The following is a 20,673-nucleotide window of genomic DNA, read 5'->3' as shown; positions in this document are numbered from 1 at the left end:
TTGGATACCACCTTAGTTTTGACTCTTCAAAACATATCACTCATATGGCATGGTAGAAAGGAGATGTAGAAAAGAATTTTCTGGTGTCTAAAATGACCTAGCTCTCACATTTAATGCTTCCTTCCTCTTTGCCTTCACACTTGCTCATTTGGTCTCAAGATGAAGAGAATTTTCTGAAGTAGGAGAAATCTCTATTTTCTTTAACTACACTACCAGAATTATAATCTGATACTAAAACCAGGCAGAGACACGTACAAGAAAATAGAACTTTAGACAATATCCCTGATGAATATTGATGCAAAAATTCTCAATAAAATTCTGGCAAATTGCATACAAAAATATATTTTTAAAATAGTGCAATATGAACAATTGGGGGTTCACTCCAGGGATGGAAGGTTGTTTAACATATGGAAATAAAATATAATTCATTATATCAATAGGCTTAAAGATAAGCATCATATACCAATTGATGCAGAGAATGCATTTGACAAAATATAGCACCCTTTCATGTTCAAAACACAAGAAAAACTAGAAATAGTAACATTGTAAAAGCTATCTATGCTAAACCCAAGGCCAACATCATTCTAAATGAAGAAAATTTATAAGCATTCCCTTTACAAACTTTAACAAGACTTGGATGCCCTCTTTCACAAGTTTTATTCAACATAGTCCTTGAAACCCTAGCCAGACCAACTAGACAAAACAAATTAAAGGGATACAAATAGGAAAAGAAGAACTCAAAGTATCATTATTTTCTGGTAACATGATTCTGTACTTAGAGGATCCAAAAAACTCCACCAGAAAACTTCTAGAATCAATAAATAACTTCAGCAAAGTAGCTGGATATAAAATTAATACTCATAAATCAAATGGATTTTTATACATCAGTGATGAATCCTCTTAAAGAGAATTTAGAAAAACTAGCCCATTCACAATTGCCTAAAAAAAAAAAAAACGAAGAAATAAACAAACAAACAAACAACAACAACAAAAAAACCTTGGGAATCAACAAAAGAGGTGAAAGACATGTACAGTGAAAAGTACAGAACACTAAAGGAAGAAACTGAAGACCTTAGAAGATAGAAAGCTCTCCCATGCTATTGGATAGGCAAAATTAATATTGTCAAAATGGCCATACTAATAAAAGTACTATACAGATTCAATCATGAAATTCATTTTGAAAAATAAGAGAACCAGAATAGCCAAAGCAATCCTTGGCAAGAAGAGTGAAGCAGGAGGTATCACAATACCAGACCTTAATCTATACTAATGAGCAACAGTAACAAAAACAGCATGGTACAAAATAGACAGAAACAAACCGACATAAATACAGTTATCTCATACCAGACAACAGCACCAAAAACATACATTGGAGAAAAGATAGCCTCTTTAACAAATGGTGATGGGAAAACTATAAATCCATATGCAGCAAAATGAAACTAATCTCCTATCTCTCACCATACACCAAACTTAACTCAAAGTGGATCAAGGACCCAGGAACTAGACCAGAGACTCTGCACCTAATGAGGTAAAAAAGGCCCAGATCTTCATCATGTTGGAATAGGCCCCAACTTCCTTTACAAGAGTCCTAAAGCACAAGAAATAAAATCAAGAATTAATAAATGGGATGGACTCAAACTAAAAATTTCTTCTCAGCAAAAGAAACAATCAATGAGGTGAAGAGAGAGCAAATTTTTGACACATGCACATCAGATAGAGCACTAATCTCCAGGATATATAAAAACACAAAAAAACCAAACAAACAAACAAACAAAAAAAAAAAAAACCAACCCAATAAATGGGCTAAGGAGCTGAACAGGCACTTCTCAGAAGAAGATATATAATCAGTCAAAAAATACATGGAAATGTTCAATATCTCTAGTAATCAAAGAAATTCAAATCAAAACTACTCTAAGATTTTTATCTCACCCCAGTCAGCTATTGAGAATACAAACACAATAGTGTTGGCAAGGATGTGGAGGAATAGACACACCCATACATTTCTGGTGGCCTGCAAATTTGTGCAACCAATATGAAAAGCAGAATGGAGATTCCTTTGAAAACTTAGAATGGAACCACCACTTGACCCAACTATCACACTCCATTGTCTATACCCAAAGGACTTAAAAATAGCATACTACAGGGACATAGCCACATCAATGTTTATAGCAGCTCAATTCACAATAGCTAAACTGTGGAACCAACCTAGATGCTCTTCAGTAAATGAATGGATAAAGAAAATGTGGTATATATACACAATGGAATATTACTCAGCATTAAAAGAGAATAAAATCATGACATTCGCAGGTAAATGGATTGCGTTGGAGAATATCATGCTAAGTGAAGTAAGCCAGTCCCCCAAAACCAAAGACCAAATGTTTTCTCTGATAAGTGGATACTGATCCATAATGGGTGGGGTGGGCATGGAATAAATGGATGAACTCTGATTGGGCAAGGGGGAGGGAGGAAAGGAGAGAGTGTAGGGGGGCAGGAAAGATGGTAGAATGTGATGGACATTATTACCCTAGGTACATGTATGACTACACATATGGTGTGATGCTACATTGTATACAATCATAGAAATGAAAAGTTGTGCTGCAATTGTGTACAATGAATCAGAATGCATTCTGCTGTCATAAATACCTAATTAAAATAAAGACATTTAAAATAAAAATAAATAGACAATGATTCTTTGGTCAATGCATATCTGTGCATTTTCTTCCAATAATAGAATTAAAGCTGCTTTTACTTTTTGAGAAAAATAAAACAAAAATGTTATAACATAAGAGGATGCTAACTCTTGTCTTCTTTAAATTAATGTGCCATATTTAAACAAAAAATCCCTCAATAGCTTAAAAATACATATTCTTTCAATGTAGATCTTAATTCCAAGTGGTTTTTTGGATAAGAAACACATTTTTATAAGTATATGCATATAACATAAGTCTATTAAAAATTGAACACTGATAGCAATTTATGTAATGAAAATGAATATATAATACTTTTCTGTATTTTGAATAAATAATATACAATTCTGTGATGGGGTGGCAAGGGAGAAGGGAGCTATTATGTTTACAATTTATCAAAGACAGCATCATCATTAAAAATGAAAATGAAAAAAACTAGATCATTTAGTTATTTTAACCCATTAGAAATTATTAACTGATTTGCCAAAATATATTCTTACTGGCCTTCACTTTAGTATTAAATATAGGATCATCTAAGTATTATTAATGCTTATGCTGCATTGTATACTATAAACAAAGAAAAAAATAAAACTTTATTTCACTATTAATGATGATTGGTGATTTCTTTAATTATCATTTGTCACATAAATTAGTCCATAAAGTATTACCCTCTTTACACATTCAACCATATTTTCCAGTAAATATACATTTAATATAAAAAATATTATTTCAGTTATTTAGATTCTGTTTAAATTCTGCCTTTTATATTTTTTATTTTTCTTATAGTATTAGCCTGCTTAAAGAATTGTTCTCCCAGGGCTGGGGTTATAGCTCAGCAGTAGAGCGCTTGCCTAGCACATGCAAGGCCTTGGGTTTGATCCTCAGCACCACATAAAAATATAAATAAAATAAAGGTACTGTGTCCAACTACAATTAAAAAATGAATATTAAAAAAATTGTTTTCCCACATATTTATTAATAAAATTCTCTGTAACCTTCCCCTAGTTCTCTCTTAACTAAAGCTGAATCTATACTAACAAACTGAGTTAAAATATTTGGTCAGTTGGAGTGAATCCTTTATGTTTAAATTTTTGTAACTCAACCAGTTGACAATTAATATGTTGGTGCTTATAGAAGTAAGAAGTATATGCCTAGGCACAGATAAAGAAAAAAAAATAAGCAATATAATTACATAAATAGTGTAGGCAAAATTTTGAGGGAAGTCCTGAATTATGAATGTAGAAATCTTTTTATTCTTAGTAGATACCTAAAATCATGTTCCTGTGTCCTTAAGAAAGTTCTAAAAACATGGAAGACATAGAAGTTACAGTTCCTACAGGGAGCTGTTTTCATAGACTATGCTTTTAAACCTAATGTTCATGATAAGTAAAGAGATGTTAAGATTATATAACCTTCAAAGAAAAATATAATATGATGTCTTTCTGATACCTGCAATTTAAAACTCAAAACATAAAAAGTCTATTTCAGCCATTTTTATAGCACATCTTATTGAAAATAGCAAATCAACTTCCTCTAACTAAAAACTTAGATCAAATAAAATAGTTTGAGAAGTAAAATTATACTTTAGTGTTCTATTAGTTTTAAATGGAAGCAAAAGGCATGTATCAGAAACAAGAAAAGAATATTCTGCATATTTAAAAATTAAATATTTTCAAATTTTTCATTGAATTAAAACTTGTAATACACTCAGAGGAGTTTAGATTTGTTTTTTATTTAAATTCATGATGCCAGTTTTAGCCTAGCCTAATTTTTTTAATATTTCTTTCTTACCTGCAAATGTGTTGGTAAGAAGAATGTGGCATCCATTCTGATTAGCCAGCAGATAAGGGATGTGGAATCTGATTTAAAGCCTTTACCACTGGAGATGTCAAAACAGATGTTACTTTCACACGAGATGACAGCACTGGGCCTGAGATGTCAAACATAATTAAAAATTTTATTTTCAAATGTACTCCACAGTTTATACATACTGAAAGTATGACTTACCTTTTGAACTTGTAGAGTGCTGTGCTCTGCAAAATGGGAGAGATTTTATTTTAGTTTAGGTGCCATTTGGGAGTAAAATCATTTCATCAATCAGTACCCAGAGGTTTCCTTCAGAATTTGGCATTAAAAGACTGGCATTTCATTAAAATGTGCTGACAACTGAAAGAGGAGTTCTAGCAGGACTGATTTCTATCACTCTCCTATCTATGAATATCAAGGTTTTTCTCAGTGGGTTATCCAAATTAGAGTATAAATTAACATGTCTTCTTTTTATGATGGTATCACTCATTTTATTTTCTAAAAGGGGAGAGGGTTACAAGTCACATATTACTTAGTCATATTTATTTGTTATATACTAAGATTCTCTAGAAATCTTTCCCTTGACAGCATCAATAATAAAATACTTGGAAAAAAATCCCTTTGCCTTTTTATGATATGTTCTTAAAATGAATTAAAAGCACAGAACTCAACATAAACAGCTTCCATATTTGAAAGTCTGTATCCATGAATTCAACTAAGCATGGATAGAAAATATGCAAACATAAATGTGTCTGTACTAAACATGTTACTGACTTTATTTCTGTCATTACTCCTTAAACAAGACAGTTTAATGATTCTTAACATAGCATTTACATTGTATTTGGTATTATTAGTAATCCAAAGATTATCTAAAATACATGGGTGTGTGGGTGGAGGTTATGCAAATACTAAACCGTTTTATGTAAGGAACTTCAGGATCCTTTAATTTTGATAACTACAGGGTTCCTAGATTGATCCCCGCCCCCCAGAGACTGAGGGACAACTACACTTCATAGAATACCACCATAGATTTATGTCCTTATAAATAAAATAAGGAATTCCAGGATCACTTACATGCCAAAGAAGGGCCTCTGCCTCCACATCCACAGTGTCTAAGGAGTCCTGACCCACCCACAACCAAAGCCAAGCATGATACACCTGCCCTTGACATATAATTGTTTTTTTTTTTTTTCTCACATACATTTCCTTTTCTGGAGAATAACTTTCATGAAGGCAAGAAAAGTGCCTTATTCATGTATTTATCAGCTAGAGGGGCATCATGTTACCCGGAACATAGGTCCTCTCAGTAAATGTTGTCTAGATAAATTTATAGTTGGAGATTTGGAAAACCATACACAGAACTTCTGCCCTATGAAGATCAGTGTGGTATAGTAGTTTAGAGCATCAGCTCTTGTGCCATGTTTTGTTTTTTAGTTTTGAAAGATGCTTCATTGGTGTGCATGTTTCTCCATGTGGAATATGGTTAGGGTGAGGACTAAAAGATATATATATATATATATATATATATATATATATATATATATATATATATATATATAATCTCTAGAACAGTGTCTGGCACATATTCAAACATTCAGTAATTCTAACCATAACTATCATGCTCCTGAATGTGTAACATGATAACCTTTTGAAAAGCTAATAACTGTGGTGTTGTTGATTAGGAGCTACTCCTGCCCCATCCAGATATATGCATAAATGTTTAACTTTCATGGAGTCCCAGGTAATGAAATGCTAGGCAGGGACTATTGTGAGAGGAGGAATTGGGAAAGTTACTGGCTGGTAATGAGGGACACAGTGATCTTCATCATTATGGATTGTAGAGGTGTGCTAGTGTTTAAATGGGTCTCAGGGAACTTTTCTTCTATTGAGTCTCAAAATCTGACTCTAGAAATGTTCAGCTGACACTATCTTCCAAATCCTTGCTTCTCTTTGCATACACCTGGATACTATGCTCTTTCTAGATCTTTACTCCATAAGGATTAAGATGTTTCTCATTTACTAAACTGAATTCCATCTTGACTTTCTTCTTATTTTACAGGAAGTAACTCCACAGGTCTAATTGTTAGGTATGTTTGCTCCTGGTTTTTATTAAGGACACTTTCTTTTATTCTTAGGCCACTAAGAGTTCTTATTAGTAATAGACACTGAATATTAAGTGCCTTTTGGGGGCAGTTATCAAATTAACCATATTTTCACCTCTAATTGGAGTGAACTGTAGTAGTAGATGTTGAGCAGTAGATATTGAGCCACACTTGTGTTTATGGCAAAGAGGTATCTTGGTAATGGTGTATTTTCTAACATATTGCCACATTCTATTTGATAATATCTTAAATTATCTTTACATTAGTATTCTCAAGTGAAACTGAAATTGGGCAGTAATTTTCTTTTTGGTATTTTCATAATTAATTAAAGTAAGAGTATCATGATAGTTTTTATTTTTTAAATTTAATTTTTTATTTTTTTTAAAATTTTTTGCAGTACTGGGATTTAACCAAGGGATGCTTTGCCACTAAGCTACATCTCCAGTCCCTTTTATTTTGAGACAGGGTCTTGCTGGATTGCACAAGCTTGTCTTAAACTTTAGATCCTCCTGCCTCAGTCTGCAAGATGCCATGAGTATAGACATGCTCCATCACATCCAGCTTCATGATGGTTTCTAAAAATAAGTCAGATTTTTTTATCCATTCATCCACTGAAGGGCATCTAGGTTGGCGCCACAGTTTAGCTACTGTGAATTGTGCTGCTATAAACATTGATGTGGCTATGTCCCTGTAGTATGCTGTCTTTAAGTCTTTGGGGTATAGTCCCAGAAGAGGAATAGCTGGGTCAAATGGTGGTTCCATACCCAGTTTTCCAAGGAATATCCATACTGCTTTCCATATTGGCTGCACCAATTTGCAGTTCCACCAGCAGTGTATGAGTATACCTTTTTCCCAACACTTATTGTTGTTTGTCTTCATAAGAGCTGCCATTCTTATTGGAGTGAGATGATATCTTTGAGTAGTTTTGATTTGCATTTCTCTAATTGCTAGAGTTGATGAACATTTTTTTCATATATTTGTTGATTAATTGTATATCCTCTTCTGAAAAGTGTCTGTTCATGTCTTTAAAAATGTAGCATATACACAATGGAATTTTACTGAGCAATAAAAAAGAATAAAATAATGGCATTTTCAGGTAAATGGGTGGCATTGGAGAAGATAATGCTAAGTGAAGTTAGCCAATCCCCCCCCCCCCCAAAAAAAAAAAACAATTGCCAAATGTTTTCTCTGATATAAGGAGACTCACTCATAATGGGGTAGGGAGTGGGAACATGGGAGGAATTGATGAATTCTAGATAGGGCAGAGGGGTGGGAGCGAAAAGGGGATTAGCAAGGATGGTGGAATGTGATATACATCATCATCCAAAGTACATGTATGAAGACACAAATTGGTGTCAACATACTTTATATACAATTAGAGATATGAAAAATTGTGCTGTATACATGTAATAAGAATTTGAATGCATTCCATTGTCATTTAAAAAAATCAATAAAAACATGAGTGCACTACATGATTAAGTGAATTGTATCCCAAAAAAGCTGTTGAAAAAAAGAAAAATTAAGTCAGGCTTTCCTTACTCTTCAAAGGCTACAAAATGTTTAAATAATGTTAGAGATACGTTTTCATTATTGATTTAAATGAATCAATCATAAAATAATATGACTAGTTTTTATTAGGTATACTTTGTACAAGTTTCCCAATTGTCTCTTTTTATTAATATATTTGTCATTTCTGTCTTTTTTAAATTAATCTCAGCATTTTTATTTTGCCATATCTTTGTATATTTCATTAATAACTTTAAAATTTTTTATTGAAAAATTTGTCTTATATATTTAATCATTTCCTCTTTATTTATGGGTATTTTTTAAACTAATTTCTATATTGGTCTATTTGTGGGTCTTTGTCCCTTTAAAGTTAATTAATGTAGCTGATTATTTATTATATTGGGTTTTTAGGCCAGATCTCTAACTAGTTTAGTATTTTTACTCTTTATCAATTTTCACTTTGCTTTTAAAAATCAACTTTGTTGGGACTGTGGTTGTGGCTCAGTGGTAGAGTGCTTGCCTAGCATGTGTGAGGCACTGAGGTCGATTCCTAGCACCATATATAAATAAAATAAAGGTATATCAACAACTAAAAAAAATAAAAAATTTAAAAAAAAATCAGCTTTGTTATTTTTAACATGTTATTTTAAATTGACAAATAAAATTGTATATATTTTTCACATACAACATAATGTTTGAAAATATACATACATTGTAAAGTGGCTAAATTGAGATATTTATTACCTTATAGCCACCGTGAATTATAATAGATCTCCTAAACTTGAGTTCTTCTAATCTAACATAAATGCTGTATCGTTAGACCCACATTTCCCTCTTCTCCACAACCCCAGTCTCTGGGAAATACCATTCTACTCACTGCTTCTGAGATTAACTTTTTTAGATTTCACAAGTAGATGAATTCTTGTCTCATGTACCTGTCATTTGTATTTCTATACCTGGTTTATTTCCTTTTGCATAATGACCTCCAGGTTTGTTCATGTTGTTACAAATGACAGAATTGCTTCTTTTTTTTTATTTTTGAGGATTAAACTCAGGGACACTTAACCGCTGAGTGCTGTTTTTGTATTTTACTTAGAGACAGGGTCTCACTGAGTTACTTAGGGCCTGGGTAAGTTGCAGAGGCTGACTTTGATCCTCCTGCCTCAGCCTACTGAATTGCTGGAATTACAGGATAGCACCATAGTGCCAGGCCATGAATTTCAGTCTTTTTAAGGGTGAATAGTGTTTTATTGTATCTATTTGCCAGATTTTCTTTAGCACTTGTCAAGTGCTAAAGATTGAGTCTGCATCTTGCCTATCACGAACAGTACTGCTGTGAAGAGGGGAGTGCAGCTGTCTCTTCCACATCCTGACTTCCTTTCTTCTGGATATGTACATAAAAGTGAGACTGCTAAATCATATGACAGTTTTATTTTTAACTTTTTGAGGAACCTCCACACTTTTTCCAGAAGATTGTACCAACTTTGTGTTTCCTTTTCTTCACACCTTTGCCAACAATTGATATCTTTTTCTTCCTGGTAGTAGTTATTTTAATAGGTATAAGGTGATAGCTCATTTTAGGGTTCATTTGCATTTCCCCTGAAAAATCTGCTGCTGTTTTTTTAACTTAATATTTTCTCCTTCATTCCTTAGTTTTAATTCAGCAATTTTTGCATTTATTTTTGACTCTTTCTTGGATTTATTTTGCTCTCCTTTTTCATATTCTCAGGTAGGATACTTAATTCATTATTTTCATTCATTTTTAATGTATTGAAAATATTCAGATTTAAATATGTCCTCAAGATGCAACTTTTCTCTAACTCCATGTTTTGATAAGGAGTGATTTTATGTTTATTAATTTCTAGATATCCATAACATCTTTTTGCTTTGTACTTTTAGTGTTGTTTCAAATAATTTTTTAAATGATTGTTTATTTTACTTTCAAATATTTGAAAATAATTTTTGTTATTCTTTCTTTTTTAATTTAAATATGACAGCAGAATGCATTACAATTCTTATTACATATATAGAGTGTTAGGTGCAGGACAGGCTGAATAAGTTGTCTGCAGGGCATGCCAAACAAAGTTAGCTGCAGGATGACCTAACCACTCAAACCCTCTGTCTGGTTCTTTATCACCTATTTGCTTCAAGCCAAACGCCCAAGCCCCTGCTCAAGGCTGAACACTCTGCTGCTAAAGGCGGAGCACTGAAGCCCCCTTGTGCCAACAAGGCAGCTTGCAGACCCAGAGACCCCATTAGATTTGGGCTATAAAAACTCCCTCCTGCAGGGCCCCTCTTTCTTACTTTCTCTGTCTCTCTCTTGTGTGCGCTCTCTCTCTCTCTCCCTCTCTCTCTCTTGCTCTCTCTCTTCCTCTCTCTCTCTTTCTCCTCTTTTTCACTGCTGCAATAAAGATCTCTTGGTTGCTCTGAGTGTTGTGGTCACTTTCCTTTCATTGGTGCCGAAACCTGGGAAGAGGATTAAAACCCACTTTTGGGTCCCTCTTCCTTTGGAAGTGCCACTCACTGGATGGCCTGAACCCATTTTCTCGACCACCAGAATTTCATCCACCACGGGCCTTCGATTGGTGAGTTTCCCCTTCCTGGAGTCCTAAACCCAATGGTGGTGTCAGGAGGATTTGACCGTTGATTGTCCAGCAAACCTCTTTGGCCACCTGTAGGAAGGAAAACACCCCACCACAGCCTTTAAGGCCACGGTGGCCCTCAGAGACTCCTTCCTTGGGCAGATTCAACTCTTGGGTTCAAAATTATTCTCCTTCCCTTTCCCAGCTGGTAGTTTCCCAGCATAGGCTTTGTAGGTCTCCCTGGAAGGACTGTGTAACCTCCAGCGACACACAACAGAGAACTGAACATCTCACCCCACCCAGACCTTCACGGTCTCCGTGGCTCTCATAAAGTCCTAGTCCTCGCACCTTCAAGACTCGGCCGCTAGAGAGATGCTTACCCTCCCCTTCCTCTCTCTTCCCCTGTCTCTCTCTTTCCCCTCTTTCCAGCCCTGGGAATATCTGGCCTCTCCAGGAGGGGTCCCAAAAAGCTTTGGCCAAGGTCTCCCACGGCTCCAGCTCCCGTCCAGGACGAGAGCTTCAACTGTCAGGATTCGGTGACAACCAATCTCTGCAGCTCGAACCTGTCACTAAGGCACTCCTGATTTTTGGCTCTAGCGGGGATGCCCCTTTTGCCAATAAATCAGTTTCCTCCTTCTCTCTTATACTATCTTTGTGTCTCCTTCCCCCTCCCTTATATTAAGTTTGTGTCTCCTTCCTTCTCCCCTATTCTACATTTGCATCCTCTTCCCTCCTCCTTATACTACGTTTGCGACATGGGTAATATGTCCTCTTTGCTGGTCGACTCTCCCCTACAATGCCTCTTGGATAACCTCAAAACCCTCTCCTTGACACCAGACATCAAACCCCCAAAATTGATCAAATATAGCATCCAGGCCTGGCCCACTTATCCCTTAGACAACCAAAGCAGATGGCCCCCTTTTGGGTCCCTAGATCCCTCCATTCTAAGGGATCTCTACAATTACTGTGAGCATTTGAAAAAATGGGTAGAGATTATTTATGTCCAAGCTTTCTTCTTGTTCCATTCCAATCCTTCTCTCTGCACCTCTTGCAAACCTCTACAAATTCTTCTAGCTTGCAAACCAACCCCCCCCCCCCAACACCGATCCTCAACTTTCTCCTCCTCCCGACTCATCCATTACTCTTGGCCCTGCTGATGAACCTCCATCCTATCGCCTGGCTCAAATAGGTCCTCACTCTCAACTTTCTGCCCCAGCCCCTCTACCTTCTCCCCCACCTCAATAACCTGCTTTCTCCCCTCACTCACTAGATTAAAAACTTACACCACCACCCTTCCTCAAACCATTGCCACCTTGCTGAGGTAGCAGGTACTGAGGTACCCCTCCACCCACTCACTCTTCTCCTGTCAGTTCCCACACCCGGGTCCCACCAGGTCCTCTTACCAGCTAACCCAAAGCTCAAACTAGCTGAGGAGAGCCCTCGGACCGCCTATCGGAGATCTGGTGAAAATGGCCTTTAAAGTTGCTTTCTCATCACTGAAAACAAGGTTACTAAGAATTGTCCCTTATAAGCTTTTTAGGATATTCACTCCCGTTCTCCCCTCTGCACTACCTGTTCTACTGCTCAAGTTTTTGTTGCTAGGGAAAATCCCAAACCCCTTTCCCATTTTTCTTTTACATCTCTCCTTCCTCATTCTCAGAACCACAGGAGCTGCTCTCAGCCCCACCTCCCTGTCTTCCCCCTCCCTGCCCAGGCCCACAGAAAAGTCTTAACTGACCTTCTCCTGCAATATTCACCATGGCTGATTTTAGGACTTTTGGCAAAAGAATCTCTACAAAAGAGTTCAATGTAGATAAACTTCCTATTTTTGTGTTGCCCTGTTTTACTTGGCCACTGGCTGGGGAAAATCAGCACTCCAGGTGCTGGAAACCCCCTTACTAGTTTTTCACAAAAATATGTAAACAAGGCTTCTGGCCTTGAGCTGGGGCTTCATAGTGATGACTACATTTCTTTTTTTTTTTTTTTTGTTAGAACAACTCAGCAAAATAAAATTCCGGTTTATTGTTGGACAACATTGTTTCACACATACATCAAACAGGCCAAAAAAATAAACAGCAACTTCATAGACAAAAAAAGGAAAAAAAAAAAAAGAAACCTTTTTATCTTTGGCCTTTTTAACCATCTCATACAAACCAACTACTTATAGTACAGCTAAAGTACATACACAAAAAAAGTTACTGGAATGCTCGGAATAAGATTGTTTTTTTGTTGTTGTTTTTGCTTTTTTTACAAGGTTTTTTTTCTCCTTTGAGATTATAATGAACATGGTCACACCACAAGTAAAGTCAGAAGTAGGACAGAGAACGCTCCAAAGGCTGGTTTGGTCATCCGAGATCATTAAAAATGGCTGACCCCTAACAATATGTACAAAAATATAAAATGTAAATAAAAAATACAAACAAATTTTCCTTTTTTAAAGTACTTTTAAGAAAAAAAGCAGGGCCTTGGAAGTTTTGGTTCTTTTTTCCTCCCCTGTTGCAAATTCACGTTGTGGTTTTGGTTGGGTGGTGAAGAGCGCACGTCATCTGCGGGTGGCACTGCCCGTGGTGGGCGGGCGGGCGGGCCTCTCTACTCGAAGGTGACCACGTTTAGATTCTGAGACGGGAAGTGGAGGGTGAATAGGTCACGGTGGCCTTTTATTTTTAGTTTAACTTTTCCTTTTTTGCTGTCTAGTCATCCTCATCGGTCTTCTGCTTCTTGGTATCAACATCATCATCCTCGTCATCTTCAGCTGCCTGTTTGCCCGTAGCTGCCTCAGCCTCCTCATCTTCATCTCCATCCTCTTCCTCACCATCACCTTCCTCCTCCTCCTCCTCTTCCTCACCACCCTCTTCCTCTTCTTCATCTACCTCATTGTCAGCCTCCTGCTCCCCATTTTCCTCATTAGCATTCCCATTAGCAGGGGCGTCTCTTCCATTCTCTGCCTCCTCCACAACTTCCTTCTTCTCCTTTAAGTCCTTGGTGGTGATTTCAGAGCTAGTGTCCACGGCCTCGTCTGACATGGTGGGGCACGCCGGTGATCCGATGCAGTGGGTTAAAAAGGAAACTAGAGTTCAGGGACTCTGGCGATAAAGCTGCCGGAGTCCGCGGCGGAGGTGGTTGCGGCGAGAGGGGAGCTGGACCCAGGAACAATGCAAAGATGGCTTTTCAGAGCAGCCAGTGGGGGATGACTACATTTCTAAGATAAGGGAGTTACCAACTGGGCTGCATGGTAACAGCTGTCAGGGGGAGGAAAGAAATGGGAAAATAAGCTCTGACCTTCCCAGATGTCTTTGAAGGGTTAACTTGCCCAGAACAGAGAAAAAAACTGCTTTTTGTGAACTTCTACAGACTGTGAACTTCTGAGCCCCTCCCCTTACATGCTGGGTGCAAAATTCTGAAACTACCTGAACTTGGGGTTCAGAGGATTCATTGATTACAGCAGAAGCTGTGCCTTCTGAATCTGGCTGCAACCAAATAAAACTGTTTCCCTATCTTCAGTGCTATCTTAGGTGCCTTGCCTTGTCCATCCCTACAACAGTATAATTCTATACACTTAAACATTGTTTATGTTTTCATGAAATGGTAAACAGATGTGATTAATTGTGTACTGCAAATAACAAAATATCTCTTATTAAAATGGAATAACTTGCCTAAATTCAGAAATTTACAAGGATTGTTTCAAAGTGTGAATAAAGAAGGAGTTAACAGATGGGAAAGAGAAATTAGAAGGTTCTAAGTATGGATTTAATAGAAAGAAAATATATTTCTGGATAAGAGAATCTATGTGATTAAGTAAAAAAGACGGTTTAAGCAAGTGATAAAGAAGGTCTGTGTATGTTGGTTGTATATGTAAGTTTTTTAAGCAACTAATCTTGAAGGAATTAAGCATTATACAACTATGGTTAAACAACAACTGTTATTTTGCAATATTATAATATGTTATTTCTTTAAGAGCTAAACTGGATTAATACAAAAACATCAATGTAATTGTGGTACTATTACTCTTCTTTGTATATTAAATGTGTTCATATTTTCCAGGTATATAAGTCATTAAGATAGAAGCTTTAAAAAAATTATGTCAAGCTGGTGTTCTCCAAAAGGTTGCATGGTAATTTTAGGCTTATAAAAATAACATATTGGAGATTTATTTATATCATTTAATGTTCTATAACTGGACCTGTTAACAATAAGATTAATATAAAGTTCTATACACTGGGTACAATTTAAATGTAATATCATATTGTGTTAGCTAATATTCTTGTGACCTCGAACAACAATATATGTAAACCTTATAAAATGATATTTAAAAACAAAGATCAGCTTCAATACTGGAACACTTTATTGAAGATTTATAAAGAGCCCTGCCTTACCTGAGATAAGGCTATGTCTCCCATCTTACTACATGTCAGAATGACTCAAAGTAGGCCAGACTTCAGCTAAAGCCCAATACTCTTAATTTAAGGGGAAACTGACTTTGCTGGATATTTAAGATCAAGACTTAAAGTTAAATTAAAATGGCCAAGAAAACCAATATTTGGCTCTGGCCCTCTGAGTCAGTCTGAAATCCAGGGAACAGGGAACTTCTCTAAAGAGCTTTGCAACTCTGGGCCACATAACCTCCTGATCAGGGAGATTAATGAGACCACTGGAGAATGAAAAGCCAATCAGTGCATTTGCTGTGAATAGGAGGGTCATTGGAAACAGGAGATATCCCTGATGCTTCCAAGGGAAGCCACATGGTCAAGCAAGACCTGGACCCATCTTAGCGCAAATGGCACTAGCAGAACTAAGAAGCTGCTCTCAAGTTCCCCCACGAGTGACCCCTATGGGAACTCGGCTGACTCTTAACAATAGATAGAAACAAAGTCAATTTTTACCAGCTTGAGCTTAAACACCTACCAAAAACAGTTAAGCTAACACACAGTCATTCCTGGGAGTAATGAAGGACAAGAACAGCTAGAAAAGAGGAGACAGCAACTAGGCCAACAGGCTCCATGGGGAATGTTCAGTCAAGTATCGCCTTGGCTCCTCTCCCTCGCAGGACCTCTATTAGCCCTCTTTATGTTTCTCCTAATAGGACCATGTATATTAAATTGCCTACAGAAGTTCCTGCAAGATCAGATACACAAATTCACCAACGAGTCAATCAACTACTTCTTTAAGACTGCCCAAGACAGAGACCTACGACTCATGACAAACTCCTCTAGCTCCAGAGACTCTGCCCCCACCTAAAACCCTCTCTAACCCATTTTTCAAGATTTTACAATTCCTCTTTCACTTCCTAGGAATGAGAACTACTCTCCAGCAGGTCCACTCTACTTGTTCTGTCTGCTCTACAGTATCCCCACAAGGAAGCATCAAACCTAAACTCCTCACATATCAGATTAGGAGCCGCTAGCCAGGCAAAGACTGGTAGATAAATTCCACCCACATGCCTAGGCACAAAAAGCTTCACTATCTACTTACTTTGGTTGATACTTTTTCAGGTTGGATAGATGCCTTCCCTACATCCAGGGAAATTGCTGACACCATTGCCTCCATCCTCATTGAGGGGATCATTCCCAGGTTCAGACTTCCTGCCTCCATCCAGTCAGACAATGGTCCATCCCTCACTTCTCAGGTTGTTCTAGTCTCCAAAGGCCTCAACATCATTTGGAGGCTCCACATCTCCCACCAACCCCAATCCTCAGTTTTTATCTCAAAACACAGATGCCTCTTCTACACCCAAGCGACATGGCACCAGGGTGACACCACCCACTCTCAGTTTATGGGTCAAGGCGATTGTCCTTCCACTGGCTGGAATCAGGCTGTCACCCTTAACATTACTGGATTCAACCAAGCCACCTCCAATACTTCCTAGAGTCCCTGCTACAGGACCAGTAGCTGATACCAAGAATCTCCTCCGTCCAGGACTAGTTTGATGCCATCAATGACTTGTGGCTTCAAGGAACTTTTATGGACTTTACCCCTACCAAAGTAGTTATCTATAGCCACTGAGTGTTATTTCTGGTTGCCCTGGTGTTCTCAGACCTATCCCCCCAACATTCCTCCACTTTCCCTTCTAAGTTCCACACCGGCCACCATTAAGGAGGAAGTAGCTAGAGGATTTTACTATGACATCCCCCATGTCACTTAGAAAAACAAAAAGGGAGGAATGTTAGGTGCAGAACAGGCTGAATAAGTTGTCTACAGGGCATGCCAAACAAAGTTAGCTGCAGGATGACCTGGCCACTCAAACCCTCTGTCTGGTTCTTTATCACCTGTTTGCTTCAAGCCCAAATGCCCAAACCCCCTCTCAAGGCTAAAACACTTCAGCCCCCTGCTCAAGGCTGAACACTCAACCTGCCATTCAAGGCCGAGCACTTAACCCCCTAGTGTGCCAACAAGGCAGCTTGCAGACCCAGAGACCCCATTAGATTTGAGCTATAAAATCTCCCTCCTGCCAGGCCCCTCTTCTCTCTTGCGCTCTCTCTCTCTCTCTCTCTCTCTCTCTCTCTCTCTCTTGCTCTCTCTCTCTTTCTCTCTCTCTATCTCTCTTGCTCTTGCTCTCTCCCTCTCCATCTCTCCTCTTCTCTTCTCTTTCCTCTCTCTCTCTCTCTCTCTCTCTCTCTCTCTCTCTCTCTCTCTCTCTTTTCTCCTCTGTTGCACTGCTGCAATAAAGATCTCTTGGTTGCTCTGAGTGTTGTGGTCACTTTCCTTTCATAGAGCACAATTTTCATATCTCTGGTATTCACACCAATTTATGTCTTCATACCTGTACTTTGGATAATAATGATCATCACATTCCACTATCATTAATTGCCCCATGTCTGTTCCCTTCCCCTCCAACCCCTCTGCCCTATCTATAGTTCATCTATTTCTCCAATGCTCCCTCTCCCTATCCCATTATGAATCAGCCTCCTTATATCAAAGAAAATATTTAGCATTGGGTTTTTTTTGGGATCAGCTAACTTCACTTAGCATTATCTTCTCTAACTCCTCCATTTACCTACAAACTCCGTGATTTTATTCTCTTTTATTGCTGATTAATATTCCATTGTGTATATATGCCACACTTTTTTAAATCAATTTATCTATTGAAGGGCATCTATGTTGGTTCCACAGTTTAGCTATTGTGAATTGTGCTGCTATAAACATTGATGTGGCTGTGTCCCTGTAGTGTGCTCTTTTTAAGACCTTTGGGTATAGACCAAGGAGAGAGACAGCTAGGTCAATTGGTGGTTCCATTCCCAATTTTCCAAGAAATCTCCATACTGCTTTCCATATTGGCTGCACCAATTTGCAGTCCCACCAGCAGTGTATGAGTGTACCTTTTTCCCTGCATCCTTGCCAACAATTTTTGTTGTTTGTATGCATAATAGCTGCCATTCTGACTGGAGTGAGATGAAATCTTAGAGTGGTTTTGATTTGTATTTCTCTAATTGCTAGTGATGATGAACATTTTTTCATGTATTGTTGATTGATTGTACATCATCTTCTGAGAAGTGTCTCTTCAGGTCCTTGACCCATTTATTGATTGGGTTATTTGTTTTTTTGGTGTTTAGCTTTTTTAGTTCTTTATATACCCTAGTAATTAGTGCCCTACCTGATGTGTGAGGGGTAAAGATTTGCTCCCAGGATGGAGGCTATCTATTCACCTCACAGATTGTTTCTCTCGCTGAGAGGAAACTTTTTAGTTTGAGTCCATCCTATTTATTGATTCTTGATTTTAATTCTTGTGCCACAGGAGTCTTATTAAGGAACTTGGGGCCTAATCCCATATGATGGAGGTTAGGGCCTACTTTTTCTTCTATTAGATGCAGGGTCTCCGGTTGTATTCCTAAGTCCTTGATCCATTTTGAGTTGAGTTTTGTGCATGGTGAGAGATAGGGGTTTAATTTCACTTTGTTGCATATGGATTTCCAGTTTTCCCAGAACCATTTGTTGAAGAGACTATCTTTTCTCCAATGCATGTTCTTGGTACCTTTGTCTAATATAAGATAATTGTAGTTTTGTGGGTTAGTTTCTGTGTCCTCTATTCTGTACCATTGGTCTACCAGTCTGTTTTGGTGCCAAGGCCATGCTGTTTTTGTTACTATTACTCTGTAGTATATTTTAAAGTCTGGTATAGTGATGCCACATGCTTCACTCTTCTTGCTAAGGATTGCTTTAGCCATTCTGGGTCTCTTATTTTTCCAGATGAATTTCATGATTGCCTTTTCTATTTCTATGAGGAATGTCATTGGAATGTTGATCAGAATTGCATTAAATCTATATAGTGCTTTTGGAAGTATGGTCATTTTGATAATATTAATTCTGCCTATCCAAGAGCAAGGTAGATCTTTCCATCTTCTAAGGTCTTGTTTGATGTCTTTCTTTAGGGTTCTGTAATTTTCATTATATAGATCTTTCACCTCTTTCATTAAGTTGATTCCCAACTTTTTTTGAGGATATTGAAAATGAGGTAGTTTTCCTCATTTCTCTTTCTGAGGATTTGTCAGTGATATACAGAAATGCCTCTGATTTATGGGTGTTGGTTTATATACTGCTACTTTGCTGAATTCATTTACTAGTCCTAGGAGTTTTCTGGTGGAACTTTTAGGGTCTTCCAGGTATAGAATCATATCATCAGCAAATAATGCCAATTTGAGTTCTTCTTTTCCTGTGTGTATCCTTTTAATTTCTTTCATCTGCTCTAATTGTTTTGGCCAGTGTTTCAAGAACTATGTTAAATAGAAGTGGTGAAAGAGCAAATCCCTGTCTTGTTACAGTTTTTACAGGGAATGCCTTCAATTTTTCTCCATTTAGAATGATGTTGGCCTGGGCCTTTGCATAGATAGCCTTTAAAATATTGAGATATGTTCCTGTTATCCCTAGTTTTTCTAGTGTTTTTACTATCAGGGGTGCTGTATTTTGTTAAATGCTTCTTCTGCATCTGTTGAGATATTCATATAATTTTTATATTTAAGTCTATTGATGTGATGAGTTACATTTATTGATTTCCATATGTTGAACCAACCTAGCTTCCCTGGGATGAATCCCACTTGATTGTGGTGCACAATCTATTTGATGCATTTTTGTACTTGATTTGCCAGAATTTTATTGAAAATTTTTGCATCTATGTTCATTAGAGATGTTGGTCTGAAGTTTTCTTTTTTTGATGTGCCTTTGCCTGGTTTTGGAATCGGAGTAATGTTGACCTCACAGAATGAGTCTGGAAGTGCTGCCTCTTTTTCTATTTCCTGAAATAAATTGGAGAGTATTGGTATTAGTTCTTTTTTAAAGGTTTTGTAGAACTTGGCTGTGTATCTGTCTGGTCCTGAGCTTTTCTTGGTTGGTAGACTTTTGATGGTGTTTGCTATTTCATCACATGAAATTGATCTGTTTAAATTGTTTATATCATCCTGATTCAATCTGGGCAAATTATATGACTCTGGAAATTTGTCAATGCCTTTTATATTTTATATTTTATTGGAATACAGGTTTTCAAAATAATTTCTAATTAACTTCTGTATTTCTGTAGTGTGATAGTTCCTTTTTCATCACATATGTTAATGATTTGAGTTAGTTCTCTCTCCTTCTTTTCGTTAGCATGGCTAAGGGTATGTCAATTTTATTTATTTTTTCAGAGACACAACTTTTTGTTCTGTCAATTTTTTCAATTGTTTCAATTTCATTGATTTCAGCTCTGATTTTAATTATTTCCTGTTTTCTGCTGCTTTTGGTTTTGATTTGTTCTTTTTCTAGGGCTTTGAGATATAGTGTTAAGTCATTTATTTGTTGACTTTTTCGTCTTTTAAGGAATGAACTCCATGCAATGAACTTTCCTCTTATAACTGCTTTCACAGTGTCCCAGAGATTTTGATATATTGTATCTGTGTTCTATTCACCTCTAAAAACTTTTTAATCTATCCTAGATGTCTTCTGCAACCCATTGTTTATTCAGTAACATATTATTTAGTTTCCAGGTGTTGCAGTGGATTTTGTTTCTTACTTTTATCATTGATT

At 37.1% G+C, this 20,673-nt stretch overlaps 1 protein-coding gene and 1 long non-coding RNA gene across 3 annotated transcripts in view; both read right to left on the bottom strand.

The window, feature by feature from the left end:
* The window catches only part of LOC139704667 (uncharacterized), a 193,091-nt gene that overhangs the window by 49,342 nt on the left and 123,076 nt on the right, over window positions 1-20,673 (bottom strand). For both annotated transcript variants that reach the window (XR_011706549.1, XR_011706548.1), the window contains exon 4: window positions 4,479-4,617. This is a non-coding gene — a long non-coding RNA (uncharacterized lncRNA). The remainder of the gene's footprint in view (window positions 1-4,478; window positions 4,618-20,673) is intronic.
* Window positions 12,682-13,815, bottom strand: LOC139705801 (prothymosin alpha-like). Its single transcript, XM_071612703.1, has one exon. The coding sequence runs from the start codon at window positions 13,704-13,706 to the stop codon at window positions 13,374-13,376; it is 333 nt and encodes a 110-aa protein (XP_071468804.1). The 5' UTR covers window positions 13,707-13,815; the 3' UTR covers window positions 12,682-13,373.

This window comes from Marmota flaviventris, chromosome 1 (genome assembly GCF_047511675.1).
Source record: "Marmota flaviventris isolate mMarFla1 chromosome 1, mMarFla1.hap1, whole genome shotgun sequence".
Classification (NCBI taxonomy): domain Eukaryota; kingdom Metazoa; phylum Chordata; class Mammalia; order Rodentia; family Sciuridae; genus Marmota; species Marmota flaviventris.
This window is presented reverse-complemented; position numbering and strand designations above follow the sequence as displayed.